Source organism: Pelodiscus sinensis, chromosome 5, assembly GCF_049634645.1.
Source record: "Pelodiscus sinensis isolate JC-2024 chromosome 5, ASM4963464v1, whole genome shotgun sequence".
Lineage (NCBI taxonomy): Eukaryota > Metazoa > Chordata > Testudines > Trionychidae > Pelodiscus > Pelodiscus sinensis.
In genome coordinates this window covers 134,091,572-134,107,687 of record NC_134715.1, presented here as the reverse complement: position 1 = coordinate 134,107,687, position 16,116 = coordinate 134,091,572, and the positions used below count along the sequence as shown (strand labels likewise).

Here is a 16,116-nt window from a genome sequence, read left to right as displayed (position 1 = left end):
GTTGAAAAAGCTACCGGGGGGAAGCCGTTCTAGATTTGATCCTAACAAATAGGGAAGAATTGGTTGAGAATTTGAAAGTGGAAGGCAGCTTGGATGAAAGTAATCATGAAATCATAGAGTTCACAATTCTAAGGAAGGGTAGAAGGGAGAACAGCAAAATAGAGACAATGGATTTCGGGAAGGCGGATTTTGGTAAGCTCAGAGAGGCTGATAGGTAAGGTCCCATGGGAATCAAGACTAAGAGGAAAAACAACTGAGGAGAGTTGGCAGTTTTTCAAAGGGATGTTGTTAAGGGCCCAAAAGCAAGCTATTCCACTGCGTCGCAAAGATTTAAAATATGGCAAAAGACCGCCTTAGCCTAAACATGAGATCTTGCATGATCTAAAAATAAAAAAGGAGTCATATAAAAAACGGAAAGTAGGACAAATTACAAAGGATGAATATAGGCAGACAACACAGGAATACAGGGGCAAGATTAGAAAGGCAAAGGCACAAAATGAGCTCAAACTAGCTATAGGAATAAAGGGAAACAAAAAGACTTTTTATAAATACATTAGAAGCAAGAGGAAGACCAAGGACAGGGTAGGCCCACTGGTCAGTGAGGAGGGAGAAACAGTAACAGGAAACTTGGAAATGGCAGAGATGCTCAATGACTTCTTTGTTTCGGTCTTCACCGAGAAGTCTGAAGGAATGACTAACATAGTGAATGCTAGTGGGAAGAGGGTAGGTTTAGAAGATAAAATAAAAAAAGAACAAGTTAAAAATCACCTAGAAAAGTTAGATGCCTGCAAGTCACCAGGGCCCGATGAAATGCATCCTAGAATACTCAAGGAACTGATAGAGGAGGTATCTGAGCCTCTAGCTATCATCTTTGGAAAATCATGGGAGACAGGAGAGATTCCAGAAGACTGGAAAAGGGCAAATATAGTGCCCATTTATAAAAAGGGAAATAAGAACAACCCAGGAAACTACAGACCAGTTAGTTTAACTTCTGTGCCAGGTCTCGCATGATATTCTTATCAATAAACTAGGCAAATACAACGAAGGGTATGTCTACACTACAAAGTTAATTCAAACTAACAGACGTTAGTTCAAATTAACTTTGATAGGCGCTACACAGGCAAACCGCTAGTTTGAACTTAATTCGAACTAGCGGAGCGCTTAATTCGATCTAGGTAAACCTCATTCTACGAGGACTAACGCCTAGTTTGAATTAATTAGTTCAAATTAAGGGCTGTGTAGCCTCTTAATTCGAACTAGTTGGAGGCTAGCCCTCCCCAGCTTACCCTGGTGGCCACACTGGGCACCACCAGGGAAACTCTTCTGCCCCCCTCCCAGCCCCGGAGCTCTTAAAGGGACACGGTCTGGCTACGGTGCCCGTGCCAGGTGCAAGCCTGCCAGCACCCAGCCAGCAGACCCTGCACCTCGCACGGCATGAACCAGCCACCTGCTGCCCCCCAGCCCTTCCCCTCTTCCTGGGACCAGGCTGGCGGCTCCCGGTAGCCTGCCCAGGTCCACAAGAGGCAGGCACCCACCTGGTCTAGTGCGGAGATCGTGGACCTCATCCATGACCTCTGCACTAGGTACAGGAAAGTGGCCGTCTAGGGCAGGATAGCTGCCAGCCTGGCCACCCAGGAGCAGGTTTGCATGAAAATCAGGGTGGTCCAGTGAGACCCCCGACACTGAGCCCTGAGCTTACAATGGCCGTACTGGGTCAGACCAAAGGTCCATCTAGCCCAGTAGCCTGTCTGCCAACAGCGGCCAACCCTAGGGACCCTGGAGGGGATGGATCGAAGACAATGACCAAGCTATTTGTCTCGTGCCATCCCTCTCCAGCCTTCCACAAACTTTGGGCAGGGACACCACTCCTACCCTCTGGCTAATAGGACTCCATGGACCCAACCTCCATGACTTGATCTCACGTCCCTTTAAACTCTGTTCTAGTTGTAGCCTTCACAGCCTCCTGCAGCAAGGAGTTCCACAGGTTGACTATTTGCTTTGTCAAGAACAACTTTCTCTTACTAGTTTGAAGCCTGCTACCCATTCCTTTCCTTTGGTGTCCTCTAGTCCTTCTTTATGGGAACTCAGGAAGAACTTTTCTGAATGCACCCTCTCCACCCAACCCCTTCTTTTATAGACCTCTATCATATCCCCCCTCAGTCTCCTCTTTTCTAAGCTGAGAAGTCCCAGTCTCTTTAGCCTCTCTTCATATGGGACCTGTTCCAAACCCCTGATCATTTTAGTTGCCCTCCCCTCTCCCACCCTCTCTCTTCCCTTCTCCCACCTCCTTTTCCCAGTTTCCCCGAGTTTTGTTCAATAAAGAGAGTTTCTATTTTTGAACACACGTGTCCTTTATTTTGTATATCAGGAAGGGGGGCTAGGGAGGGGTAAGTGGAAGGAGATGAGGGAGGAATGGGGTACGAGCCCCCGATGGGGAGGACTGGGCTGGCTCTGCGGGCTTCTGGGGGTGGAAGCTCTCCTGCAGCCCCCCAATTACTCCCTCTCCGCAGATGGCAGCCTGCGGCAAGTGCAGCCGGGCTGATGGCCGAGTGGTGTGATGTGCCCAGTGTGGGCACTCAGGGCACTCCAAGCCAGAACTTCTTTGCAAGCGGGGCACCCCTTAGAACTGTGTGTTAGTCCTCGTAAAATGAGGTTTACCTAGTTCGAACTAAGCGCTCCGCTAGTTCGATTCAAATTCGAACTAGCGGAGCGCTAGTGTAGCACCTATTAAAGTTAGTTCGAACTAACGTCCGTTAGTTCGAACTAACTTTGTAGTGTAGACATACCCTAACAGAGTTTAAAAAAGAGCTAGATAAATTCATGGAGGTTAGGTCCATAAAAGGCTGTTAGCCCGGGGGTAAGGAATGGTGTCCCTGACCTGTTGTCAAAGGCTGGAGAGAGATGGCAGGAGACAAATCGCTCGATCGTGTCTTCAGTCCACCCTCTCTGGGGCACCTGGTCCTGGCCACTGTGGGCAGACAGGCTACTGGGCTAGGTGGACCTTTGGTCTGACCCAGTATGGCCGTTATGTTCTTATGATTTGATCACAGCTTTTAACTCCCTGAAGGGGGGTTCCAAAGAGGATGGCGAGAGGCTGTTCTCAGTGGTGACAGGTGGCAGAACAAGAAGCAATGGGCTTATCTCTCTTGCAATTCATTCAGAGGCTGTACGGAAGCCCAGCCTTACACGCTGTGGTCTGAGGCTTTTTGCCCTGCCAATTAACAAACTCGCTGTCCGTTGTGTGTCTGGGCAGCTTCAAATGTGTTAACCCACCGCTGCGAAACACCCGCTTACCAGAAACCATTTATCAAGCTCAGCTCACGGGCACGGACGGAGAATGGAGGATGAAGCTATTTACATAAATTTGGATACTGAAAAACCACATCTCCAGCCTGCAGGTAAGCGTTCAGCTCACGGGGAAGGATGGGGGAGGGAGGAGGAAGCCATCTATACACATGTGGATACTAGAGAAGCAAGTCTCCAGCCTCCAGGTAAGGAGCTCACACGCCGAATCCTTCAGGCCAACCTGCTCTGTTCTCTGGACTCCCGGCATTTAGCACTGGCTGACCTGGGAGAACAGACCCACAGCTCAGCCCTGCTCTTGGTCAGCTTTAGACCCGGGGCAGCAGCAGCATCATGTGCAGTGGGCAAGAGGGGTTTGGCCTGGCCTTGATCTCCCCTGGCTCCCTGCAGGGCTTGCAAACTGGGCTCCCATCTCCCACCAAAACCATCTTGTTACCCAAACAAAGCCAACGCGTGAGGGGACTTCGCCAGGGGTTAGGAGGCGAGTTGGGGTCAGTTCTCAGTTCCTCTGCACTGGTTCTGCCCTCCCAGATCTACAGCCACTGGCTCTCTGGAGCAGACCCACGATCCCTCCAGCCCAGTCACCTGCCTCTGATGCTGGCCTGTGCGGATGCCCCAGAGAAAGGAGCGAGATACCCCGGCACCGGGCAGTTATGCCTCAGCCCAGGCTGTTAGTGGGTGGCTGATGCCCCCGGAGGGTTTTTACTCCCCCGTGGATCTCTGTCTAACTGCCAGGCTTTCTCAAAGTGCCCTGAGCCCCTGGCCTCAGTCCCAGCTACGTGAGGGCACTGTGGCTTCGGCCTCCCACCGACTGGGCTGACTCCTCACCAGGCGGGGAGACCTGGCAGGGCAGAGCCAAGATGGGCTCCCGCGTCCATGGAAACATTCCTCTTGTCCCCCACTAGGCAAACGCCCTGACACGCCCGCTGCGCCGCCTGGCAAGTCCGCGAACACCCTCTGCTCCCTGCTGGTTGTTCTGAGCCTGGCTCTGGGCGCCTCCCTCGCTGCAGTGACCGTCCTGTGTAAGTCGCCCCCGGCGCAGGGTTTGACGCCGTGTCCTTGTTTGAAAGACAAACCAAACGGCCGTAACGCTGGTGTGAGTGGAGGGGCCGAGGGGAGGGGCCCAGCTCTCTGCAGCATCCCCTCGGGTGCGGGGTCCCCCCAGATCAGTCAACTCCTAGTGCTCTGCATACGCCCACTCGCTGGGCAGGGGAGATTTGTGGGTGTCCGTGGCATGTTCCTGTAGATACTCAGGGCCAGGTTTTGTGGGTTTGCAGCCGGGGAGGGGAAAACCCAGAGGACCTGAGGGCGAGGGCCCGTGTTCAGGGGAGCACAGGGCTGCTCTCTTGGAGTGTGTCTGGGGCTGCAGTCACCACAAAGGGAATGGGGAGCCATGGGGAACTCATGGGGCACTGGTACTTGCGGGGAGGGGGCACTCAGGGAATATTCCAGGGCACCCCCCTGCCCAATTCGGACATCAGCCTAAATGGCAGATGCTTCCCAGTTCTGGTGCTTGAGTCCCACGGACAATAAAAATCTCGTCTTGACTAACGAGCAAATCATCCGCCGCACTGCGAGAGTCTGTTCTCTTTCGCTGCGAGCGAAGCACCACTGACCCCAGGGCCATGTGATCCTAGATTTCCAGGGGCAGAAAAACCTACGAGATGTAGAAGCGGCTCATAAAATCAGAGTCTCTCTGCAGCCCAACAGCACCATGGACACCTCGAAGGAGCTGGCCGGTGAGTGGGGCCGGGTGTGCGCTTGCTGCCTTCTCGAGCATGGGGACTCCCCTGGGCCCATATCTGCGCCTCTGGGCACCTGGCGCTCTTCGACCATTTCTCCTCCCGGCGCCTTGGGAGACAGAGCCCGTTGCTCAGAGGGGAATGGAGGCACCAGGAGGGCACAGGGGTGTCTGCACTGCAGGGGGCAGCCTCACAGCCCAGGCAGCGGGTGCGTGAGCGCTGCTGGAGCTGTATGGGCGCTGTGGCGATGACCAGGCCGCAGGGATGGGAAAGGCACCAAATCAGTCACACAGAGCACCTCAGCAGCCAGCAAGAAGCCTCACAAGCAATCCCCTGAGACACCCCAGTGCTCTCTGTGCCCACCCAGCCCCACCTCACACAGTGGAGAGGTTATAACCCATCCCCCACCTCCACAACCTTACACAGATGAGAAATTACGAAAGCCAATCTCACCAACTGTGAACAGCTTCTTCCAGGCTCCAAGGACTGGCCACAGTCCCAAGTCAATTCTTACCTCAGCTCTTACCCAAACGAGCACTCTGTGCCAATCCTTTAGGGTCTAAATTAGAAAGAAAGAAAGAAAGAAAGAAAGAAAGAAAGAAAGAAAGAAAGAAAGAAAGAAAGAAAGAAAGAAAGAAAGAAAGAAAGAAAGAAAGAAAGAAAGAAAGAAAGAAAGAAAGATGGTTGAGAGTAGGATTGTGAAAGAAAGCACATTGCACACACCAGTCCTCAAGTTCTTGATGCAGGCTGTTCGCAGAGGTGCAATAGACTGCTATCTTAAAAGTCTCTGGAGTACCTCCTAGAATCATAGAATCCCAGAGCTGACAGAGACCTCAGGAGTCATCAATTCCAGCCCCCCGCCCAAAGCAGGACCAATCCCAACTCAATCATCCCAGCCAGGGCTTTCTCCAGCTGGGTCTTAAAACACGTCCCCTTGGTAACCCATCCCAGGGTTTCACCCCCCTCCCAGGGAAATGGTTTTTTCTAATATCCAACCTAGACCTCCCTCACTACAACTTGAGACCATTGTTCCTCGTTCTGCCACCGCAGAGAACAGCCTCTCGCCATCCTCTTTGGAACCCCTCTGCAGGGAGTTGAAGGTTAGGACGGGTCAACAGATCCTACGGGCCCTCTCTCCATAGCAGGGATGCTTCTGAAGTCAAGAGCAGATTGAAGACAAAAATGGAGGAACCCTCAGGATTCTTTTCTAACTTAGCCCATGAAGAGGGAAATCCACTGTCCTCCAGTGTGATGACACCTCCCAAAATGGAGCTGATCACAAGATCACCAGGTCATTTTTAGGCAAGGGGACATGGGGTACCGGCTGGTCTGCCAGTTTTCAGCAGAATTGTTTATTGGTGACACTTAGTAAATATTGTCCATGAAGCATCGCTAGTCAATGGGTCACCACCCCTCACAGTAGGTGAGTGACGCCTGCTACTGCTCCCTGGACACCAAACATTCACCATACAAGTACCGAGGCCACAGTCACAGCTTCACAGATCAGACTCAGACCTGTATGTGAGCAGTGTAAACAGAACCAGCAACACAGAACCTTCCCGTAGACACCTCACACAGCCCACCGTGCACAGAGCGTGGGGAGCACACAGCAGTGGGTGAAACAGTGATCGGCACTTTCCTATTAAAATCCAACAATGTCACAACCTGGCCCAACGGGGCCGGCAGGGGCTGCCCTAGAACACGTCCCCCCAATCCCGCGTTCTGATCCCTGCTGACGTCGCTCTGACTTGCTCCCAGCACTGCAGCTCCTGGGCGAAGCACAGGCAGGAGTCCGGATGCTGAGAGCCCAGCTGGGAAATGTCAGTGCGGAGAACAGAGAACTCCAGACCCGTCTGGATAACATCACTGCAGCACTGCGAGCAGTGCAGGATTGCTTCAGTAAGTCAGAGCTGCAGTGCTGACCGGCCCCAATTCCTGCCAGTACCGGGGTAAATGAGACTTTCGGGCTTTCGCCAACACCGAATTCTCCTGCATTAGAAATCACCTGCGGCTACGCATGTGCAGACTCCATGGTGAACCGTGTGGAGTTCACTTACACCCTAGGCCTTGTTAGCCTAATGGAAGCTCCCAGCTACCAGCTCTTGCTGGATGCTTTAGGCCAGTCCGGGCAGAGGCAGAGAGAAATTGGCCTTTCAGTGCCTGGGGTTTTATGCTCAGAACTGTCCCTGGGCCAACGCTCCCTGCACGCTGTGGGGGGAACCCAATTGGCAATAGACCTGAGACCTTCACTACTGACCACTTACGGTCCCTGAGCACTGTTCCCCCCTGCTAGCTCAGCTGAGTGGTGAGTCTTCCCATTCCCATTACAGCTGTGCTGCTCTGCACTGGCACTGGCCTATGCTCCAGCCCAAATGCAGCTGCATTTCCATTCTGGGGGAGGGACCCTGGGGTGACAGCGTCTCTGGGATCCTTTCTATGGCCACCAGAGTGTTTCACTGAGCTGCTGGAGAATTGGCTCAGACATTCCCTGAGCCTGGGGCAGCCGAGGGTCAGGGGAAATGCAGCAGGAGAAGCTCTGAGCTCCATCCAAGTGTCCCTGCGACTAGTCCAGGTGTCTGACCCCTGTCTCTGATCCCAGGGGATGTGCGGACAAAGCTCTCTGCAGGCTGGAGGCGTCATGGTGGGAACCTCTATTACTTCTCCCAAGAAGAGAAGTCATGGTTCAAGGCCCAGCAGTTCTGTGCGTCTCAGGGCTCATACCTGGCCTCTGTCTCCTCCCAAGAGGAGAAGGTAAGTGCAGGACTCTCCCGGGGCTTGGACCGTGGGTCAGGGCCTGCTTTAATGACAGGAGCAGGTGGCAGGATGCAGCAAACCTGCAACTTGCCTTGTGCCAAACTCTGGGCGAGGATGCCCGGCCCTGGAACCTGAGGCAGGGATCCACCCATCAGTTGAGAAGCAGGGATGGGCAGGGGCGCGGTGCCAGGCCTGGACAACCTAGAGTCTGGGGGTCAGGGAGAGAGGGATTGGGGTTCTGTCTAGTTTCTCTGGGACAGGTCACCTTGGTTACCCCATGCAGATACACAGACCCAGAGACTCCAGGACTCCTGCTATGTCCACCACTCCCCATCTTGTTCGGCCCTGGCAGCTGCGCCTGCAACTGTAGCCTGTCTTGGGTGGTCTGACCATGCTGGGATCTGTGTTGGGCAGGAGTTCCTCTCCAAGGAGATCCGGGGACAAAAACACTGGATTGGACTCACCGACCAGGGCACTGAAGGCCGCTGGCGCTGGGTGGACGGCTCAGAATACAGAGCAGATGCCAGCAGGGGGTGAGTAACGTGGAGACTTATCCCGTGTTAATGTCTCGTCAGAAGCTCTTTCAGCAGCGTCTGTTTGGCCCCTTGGCTTGATGCAGCACCCAGCTCAGGGGGCCCGATCCTGAGGGAGGCTCCCAGGCGCTGCCCCAGCAGAAATTCACCCTCTCAGGAATTCCTACACACGCCCCTTTGCTCCGAGCGGGCACCCAGACATGCAGTGAGTGCTCCGTGCCAGTGAGACTGAGGCCAGAACCTCCCTGGGGACTCGCCACTGACCTGAATGAACCACCTAACTGTCAGGGTGGTCAAATATTGGAATAAATTGCCAAGGGAGGTGGTGGAATCTCCCTCTCTGGAGATATTTAAGAACAGGTTAGATAGACATCTGTCAGGGATGGTGTAGGTGGAGCTTGGTCCTGCCTTGAGGGCGAGGGGCTGGACTCGATGACCTCTTGAGGTCCCTTCCAGTCCTATTATTCTATGATTCTATGACCTGGATTTACACCAGCTGAGGGGCTGGCTCTGAGCCAACTCCACGCAGCTGGCTGTGGGGAGCAGGCTGCAGGGACCGGGGCACAGCTGGAGCCAGCTGGAGCCGGAGCACTGAGCACAGAGGCCAGGGCTGAGGCCCATGACTGGGGCAGGGAGAAGCCAATGAGGGAAGCCACTGCCCTCTCTTTCCGTCCCTACGTCCCCATCTCGGGCAGTGCCTGGGACGTGGTGAGCTGCACGCTTGGTGCTGGGCCCTGAGATCTGAACGGCTGCTGCTCCGTGTTTGGAGCCACATGCTCTCCTTGGCACTTTCCTGACCTGTCAGACCCAGGGCAATTCCTCCCCTTAGAAGCCCTTTGCAACGCCGGCCACGAATGCCGTGGAGAACGCTGAAAGGCGGCGGGGGGGGGGGGGGGGGGCACTTTGCTGAGTCATTTCTAGGTGTCTTGGTTCCCTGCAGACACCAGAGTCCGAGCTAGGCACGTGGCCGTGGTGCTCCTGACACAGGAACACTCTGCTCTGCAGGTTCTGGGATTCCCATCAGCCTGACAACTGGCACCAGGGGATCGGAGGCAGCGAAGACTGTGTTGAGATCCGCACAATGGCTATGTGGAATGATGTCAACTGCTCTCTGCCTGCGCGGTGGATCTGTAAGCAATCATGTGGACAGGCTGGGCTGTGACATGCAGGGCCCAGCCCCCCAAAAGCACCTTGATTTCTATGCTCCCTGCTGTTGAGGAGCCCCGTCCATAGATGGGTGCCCGGGAGTCATGCACTGCACTCGTGGAATGAGGAGTAACGGTAGTTCGGACTAGGAAGACTAGTCCGAACTACCTAGTTCGTGCCGCGTGTAGCGGCGCGGCACGGAGTTCGAACGAGCAGGGATTTAAAAATGGCGGTGCCCAGTTTATGCAAATGAAGCCTGGGAAATTCAAATCCCGGGCTTCATTTGCAAGTGCGGTATGCCTACATTACCCCGCTAGTTCAAACTAGCAGAGTAGTGTAGACATACCCTTAAGAATTAGATTTAAATTGTTAATTATTTCATTTAAATATTGCTTTTAATGCTTGTGATGCCTTTTAATGTCTTTCAATGTTGTTTTAATTGCTTAGTACTAAATATACATATATACAGATAATGCTTTTAAAATTGCCCGAGTTGAGTGCAATAAAATTGTTAAAGGTATGTTTAAGATACCGTGAAAGACTCTTGCTCAAACTATCTTACCCATTACCAAGATAGCTTCCCCAATTATCACCTCTAATACCATTAGCTCACAGACATCCCACTCTCCCCACCTCTAATATCATCGATTCACAGACACTTACCTTCCTTCCCCCCCCCCCCCCCCCCCGCATCCCCCTCCTGTTCTGAAATGTGATTTGTCCTTTTCATATGTGTCCTTTGGTATATATGGTTGTGACTATTTTCTTCCACTATTTGATCTGAGGAAGCGGGTCTGGCCCACGAAAGCTCATCATCTAATAAACCATCTTGTTAGTCTTTAAAGTGCTACATTGTCCTGCATTTTGCTTCAGCTACCCCAGACTAACACGGCTACATTTCTATCACTATTCTTCTGTTCTGTGAATGATGAACCATATGAGTATTGGGATACGGCTTAATTAACTGGATCACAGCGCCCTCTTGTGACACTCCCAGCTGTCCTTCCCTTTCTCAGCCATCTCCCCTTCTCTGGAGCCGCACTTGCACCTATGGCTGAGCTCCCGTGTGCGTTTGGTGCCTCCCAGCTCATGGCAGGGCTTCTTCCAGCTCTGGGGTTTGTTCCCCTGCTTGCTGCTGCTCTTCTTTTGCTGGTGGTTTGCCGTGGTGTGATCCTGCTTCCCCCTGCTCTACCGTGGGATAGATCTGAACACATCAGGTCTTACACCCCAGGGAAGCAATTCCTCCCAAAAGCGGTTGTCAGAAATCACCAATGTGGTTTCCTGACAGGGCTCTTTGTCTGCCAGAGGGTGTGCGTGTGTGTGTGTGTGTGTGTGGCTCAGGTAGTCAACAGAGCAGATTCCAAGACAACCTGAAAAGACCACAAAATCAGATAAGAACTGAAGACACCGGTCCAGGTTTACTGTCAAATAATAGTTGATAGTAGACTCTCCTGATCCCCATGCATATGTAATCCTGACAATGGCCCAGCTCACTTCCCCCTAGACTGGACAAAGACAGCCCCTTCAAGACACATCTTTATACCCACATACAAACAAGTTATGCATGAGGGTGCCATCCTCTGATGTTACTTAGATACCAGTACCACCCATTACCTTGAATGTGGGGGTTCAATCACTATCTATTGTGCTGTCAGTTTAGACCCTGTCCTGAACCCTGGTGGGTTTGTCTGTTATTTGAGGGGTGTTTTTGTTACTGCCAAGATTTTTCTTCACAAGTGTTCTGTTCCGACCCCTCTGGAGTGTGTTTATGGCCTGTGCCTGGTATCTCTTAGGTATGAGCGTTTCTGCACTATCAATCCTATTCTTGCCAACTTTGGGGAGAAGGATCTTTCTCTTGCTCACAGCTTCACTTTCCTTTATATTAAGAAAGTCTTTGGCATTGTTGCCTAGGCCACAAACCTCATGCCAGCCCTGTGCTACATGGGCTTATACTTCAGGCCATCATCTTACTACAAGTGTCATTCGAGACAGAGAACTGCTTCCCTGGAATTCAGCACAGAAGAGTTGACAAAGCAAAAAATAAAAGAAAGTAACCTGATCATGTCTAACAAAACATTCCCTGTTTACTTACATACCCTTTGTTCCCAGGTTCTGTCCTTTCTAGACATGGATATTCCTGAAAATCGCATCCTTTATTCCTCACTCAGTCCTTCTTTCCCCCAGCTCTTGCTCAGAGCTCAAACAAAGAACTGAAGAAGGCAGAACGTGTTTTGATTCAAATCTTTCACTCTCTTCCCTTTGGCTGTCCTGGCTCCCTGCCAACACCTGGATATCCATAGGTTATGGGTGAAACCCTTTACAGGCAATTTAATTAACTGAATGCAGGGATGCCTAGAAAAGGCTAGAACCCCTAACATCTATCAGCTTCTAGCCAGGAGCAGGACCGCAAGAGGTGGGTGCCCACCTGGTCTAGTGCGGAGATCATGGACCTCATCCAGGTTTGGGGGGAGGTCTCCAACATCCACAATCTCTGCACTAGGCACGGGAAAGCGGCCATCTAGGGCAGGATAGCTGCCAGCCTGGCCACCAAAGGCCACATGCGAAACCAGGAGCAGGTTTCCATGAAAATCAAGTTGGTCCAATGAGACCCCCGACCCTGAGCCCTGAGCTTAGAACGTAAGAACATAAGAACAGCCGTACTGGGTCAGACCAAAGGTCCATCTAGCCCAGTAGCCTGTCTGCCAACAGCGGCCAACACTAGGTACCCTGGAGGGGATGGACCGAAGACAATGACCGAGCCATTGGTCTCATGCCATCCATCACCAGCCTTCCACAAACAGAGGCCAGGGACACCATTCCTACCTCCTGGCTAATAGCACTCCATGGACCCAACCTCCATGATTTTACCTAACTTCTCTTTAAACTCTGTTATAGTTCTAACGTTCACAGCCTCCTGTGGCAAGGAGTTCTACAGGTTGACTATTTGCTTTGTGAAGAACTTTCTTTTATTAGTTTGAAGCCTGCTACCCATTAATTTCATTTGGTGTCCTGTAGTCCTTATATTAAGGGAATTAATGAAGAACTTTTCTTTATGCACCCTCTCCACACCACTCATGATTTTATAGACCTCTATCATATCCCCTCTCAGTCTCCGCTTTTCTAAGCTGAAATGTCCCAGTCTCTTTAGCCTTTCTTCATATGGGACCTGTTCCAAACCCCTAATCATTTTAGTTGCCCTTTTCTGAACCCTTTCCAAGGCTAAAACATCTTTTTTGAGGTGAAGAGACCACATCTGTACACAGTACTGAAGATATGGCGTACCATAGTTTGATACTTCCCCTCCTCCTTCTTCCCCTGGCTTCCCCCTTCCAGCTCCCTCCTCCCAGGTTTCCACCTCCCCTCTCCTACCCTCTCTCTTCCCCTCTCCCACCTCCTTTTCCCAGTCTCCTCAGAGGTTCATCCTCCTCCCCCCAGTTTTGTTAAATAAAGAGAGTTTCTATTTTTGACCACACGTGTCCTTTATTTTTTACATCAGGAAGGGGGGCTAAGGAGGGGTAAGTGAAAGGAGATGAGGGAGGAATGGGGCACGAGCCCCCGATGGGGAGGACTGGGGTGGCTCTGTGGGCTCCTTGGGGTGGAAGCTCTCCTGCAGCCCCCCGATTGACCCCCTCCCCCGGATGGCAGCCTGCGGCAAGTGCAGCTGGGCTGATGGCCGAGTGCTGTGATGTGCTGAGTGTGGGCACTCAGGGCACTCCAAGCCAGGACTGCTTTGCAAGCGGGGAACCCGGAGAACTGTCTGTCCGGGGTGGGGGTCGGGTCCCTTTAAGCACAACCCTCAGCTAGCCTGAGGCAGCAGCTCCACACTCTAAGTCCTGGTTCCGGCCAGCCTTAACTTCGGTTCAGAGTCCACTCAATGTGGACATGCTAATTCGAATTAGTTTTTAGGTCTAGATGCACTAATTCGAATTAGCTTAGTTCGAATTAAGTCATTCAAATTAAGTTAGTTCGAATTAGTGCTGTAATGTGACATGCCCGATGAAACTCCAGTTGATCAAAAGTTCTCTGTGAGCAGCTTTCCTGGGCATTGCTACCTTAGATGTCAGAGACAGTGTAAAACCAGCAGAGGGAGCTACGCTACTTTTCAGGGGAGTGTGAACCTGGTAATCGGGTTTTTACAGCAGATGATCAAAATTCTTCACACTTCAAACTTTGGAAAGCCTCTTTCCTTTGAAATTTGACAAACAGAAATAAAACAGTGCTGAAAATCTCAGCTTCCCCCCGCCATGCTTCTTTGCTGTCATGTTTGTATGTCAGATTCGTGTGTATTGGTCGGTGATGATGGTACTTTTGTGAGATGATTTAATAGAAATCTGTAGCACAGAATGCATTCCCCACTACATTTAAGGTAGCACAGTTTTTAGTGCTCACACTTCGATATTGTTTGTCCTAATTGAAAACTTTACATTAGAGGCAATTATTGAAATCATACGAACTGGCTGTGCTGGTGACAACTGGCAACAGTGGTTACAATTCAACGGTAGTTACTAGGACAAACCCATGTCAGCTGTCGGTGCACATGCGTTGTGCACTCCCTGTTGTTTCCTAGCAGGTAGCGGGGCTGATCTTATACAGGTGCTGGTCTCTCCACCATTAGTAACCCAGCAGCCTTTGCAGGCGAGCGCTATTCACAGGAGCCAAGTTGTACCTGACTTACCTCCCGTGAATTGGGTTGAAGTGACATCGCAACCCAGGGCTGCTTTGGAGGGAGCTATGGGGCTGGGGCCTTAGGAGCCGTCTCTCCCAGCCGTGGCCCTGCCCCACCCCGACTTGCCCACCCCTCAGTGGTTCTCTCCTGGCGCCTATCGCTGCCTGCACAGCCCGGCCTTTATAGCTCCCAGCACAGCCACACGCCCGCCCCGCTGGGAGGGGACTCAGGCTGAGGGTGGTGGCCATCTGGTGGCTGTTCCTTGCTTTGTGTGGACAGAATCCCAGGGTCTGGGCAGGGAGATGCCCCAACCACCACTGCCTTCGCCAGCACCGAGTTCCCCTGCATGAGACAATGCTGCATTGGGTCCTTCCAGGGAAGTAATAAGGGGGGTGCTCCTGTGTGGGGGAAGGAGGGGCTGTGTTCAGTTACACTGTGCTTCGGAGGAGCAGCGGAAGAACCCAAACACCTGTTAACCCCTCTCCCAGCAGACCCTGAATTGCTCCCCACCGTGGGGCGAACACACCGTGCGATGTACACGGCACAGCAGGTACCACTTGGCCGTTAGCGAATACTGGCACATGTACCCAGCGCTGCTCCGTCCTTAACTCCGATTGGTACCACGGCTGTTTGCTCTTCCCTTCCCGCCCATCCCCAGCCAAGGCACCAAGCTGAGATCACACATCCCCTCCTCCCCCCCCCCCCCAAACCCCCCAGGAGCAGCACAGACCCTGAAATTCTTCAGATGTGAGGAAAATGCAGTTGGGGGCCCAGCTTCCAGGGAACCCGCTCCCCCACTGGGATCAGACCCCCAGTGAGTCATTCAGGTGAGCCCCCTGTAACAGTGAAAGGGGAACGTGCTCACTGGCTGCTCCCCCGGAACAATTACTGACCCTGGGCTGGACAGTGAACCCAAGTGATTTTATTCAGTACAAACAGCAGTAGCGAAGTGGTTGCAGGTGAAAACAGGCCGAGCAAAGTCGATTACAGATTGAAACTAACAGGAAATGCAGAGCGAGTTCTGTCACTCAAAGCTCAGCACAAACTTACCCTGAAACTGTTCTTCTTTCAGCCAAGCCTCCAAGCCAGAGAACGCCCTTTCCCTGGGGTCTCTGGTTCATTCTCCTGGCAGTGACGTGCCAGGCAAAGACAAAAGCCTGAAAACTTCCCTGAGTGGCCTCCTTTTGGGGCGGGGATTCTGCTTCTACATTCCCCCTCCTATGGACAATTACCTGGTCAGACCCTACGGCTACGTCTACACTGGCCCCTTTTCCGGAAGGGGCATGTAAATTTCACGAGTCGTCGTAGGGAAATCCGCGGGGGATTTAAATATCCCCCGCGGCATTTAAATAAAAATGTCCGCCGCTTTTTTCCGGCTTTTAAAAAAGCCGGAAAAGAGCGTCTAGACTGGCCCCGATCCTCCGGAGGCTCTTATTCTTCCTTTGAAATTCAAATTCCGGGCTTCATTTGCAAGTGCGGTATGCCTACATTACCCTCCTAGTTCGAATTAGGAGGGTAGTGTAGACATACCCTTAGATAGTAATAAGGTACGTCTGTACCGCAACACTATTTCCAAATCACTAATGTTATTCCAAAATAACGTCATCCGCGTCGACACAGCCGGCAGTTATTTCGAAGTAGTGTCAAAGTACTGTCAAGTGAGAGGCCTGCTTCCTCCAACTCCTGCAGTCCTCAATGCACGAGGAGTAAGGGAAGTCGGAGGACAAGGGCTCGATTTCTAAATAAGTGCCGTGTCGACGCTCCCAATTTTGAAATAAGCGCCGCAGTTGACATAGCTCAATTTGCGTCACTTATTTCGAGTTGAGCCCTGCAGGGTAGGCGCCCCCATAGACTTACCATGCCAGTCTGACTGTATTTGACGGTCCCAGGCCTTGTCAGCAGGGGCAGCCATCGCCTGGGAAATATAGGGTCACGTCCAGACACATTCTGAACCAGTGCCAGTGAAGTAGGG

At 52.2% G+C, this 16,116-nt stretch overlaps 1 protein-coding gene across 2 annotated transcripts; it reads left to right on the top strand.

Moving 5' to 3' along the window:
* Positions 1–2,879: 2,879 nt before the first annotated feature.
* Positions 2,880–10,125, top strand: LOC142829724 (C-type lectin domain family 10 member A-like). Of its 2 annotated transcripts, none has more exons than XM_075931109.1 (7): positions 2,880–3,491; positions 4,209–4,325; positions 4,941–5,042; positions 6,804–6,944; positions 7,645–7,796; positions 8,214–8,332; positions 9,338–10,125. In XM_075931109.1, the coding sequence occupies exons 1-7, from the start codon at positions 3,338–3,340 to the stop codon at positions 9,492–9,494; spliced, it is 942 nt and encodes a 313-aa protein (XP_075787224.1). In that variant the 5' UTR covers positions 2,880–3,337; the 3' UTR covers positions 9,495–10,125. The 2 variants fall into 2 exon arrangements, with proteins under 2 accessions (XP_075787224.1, XP_075787225.1); XM_075931110.1 differs by having other exon boundaries at positions 2,881–3,398.
* The last annotated feature ends 5,991 nt before the right edge of the window (positions 10,126–16,116 follow it).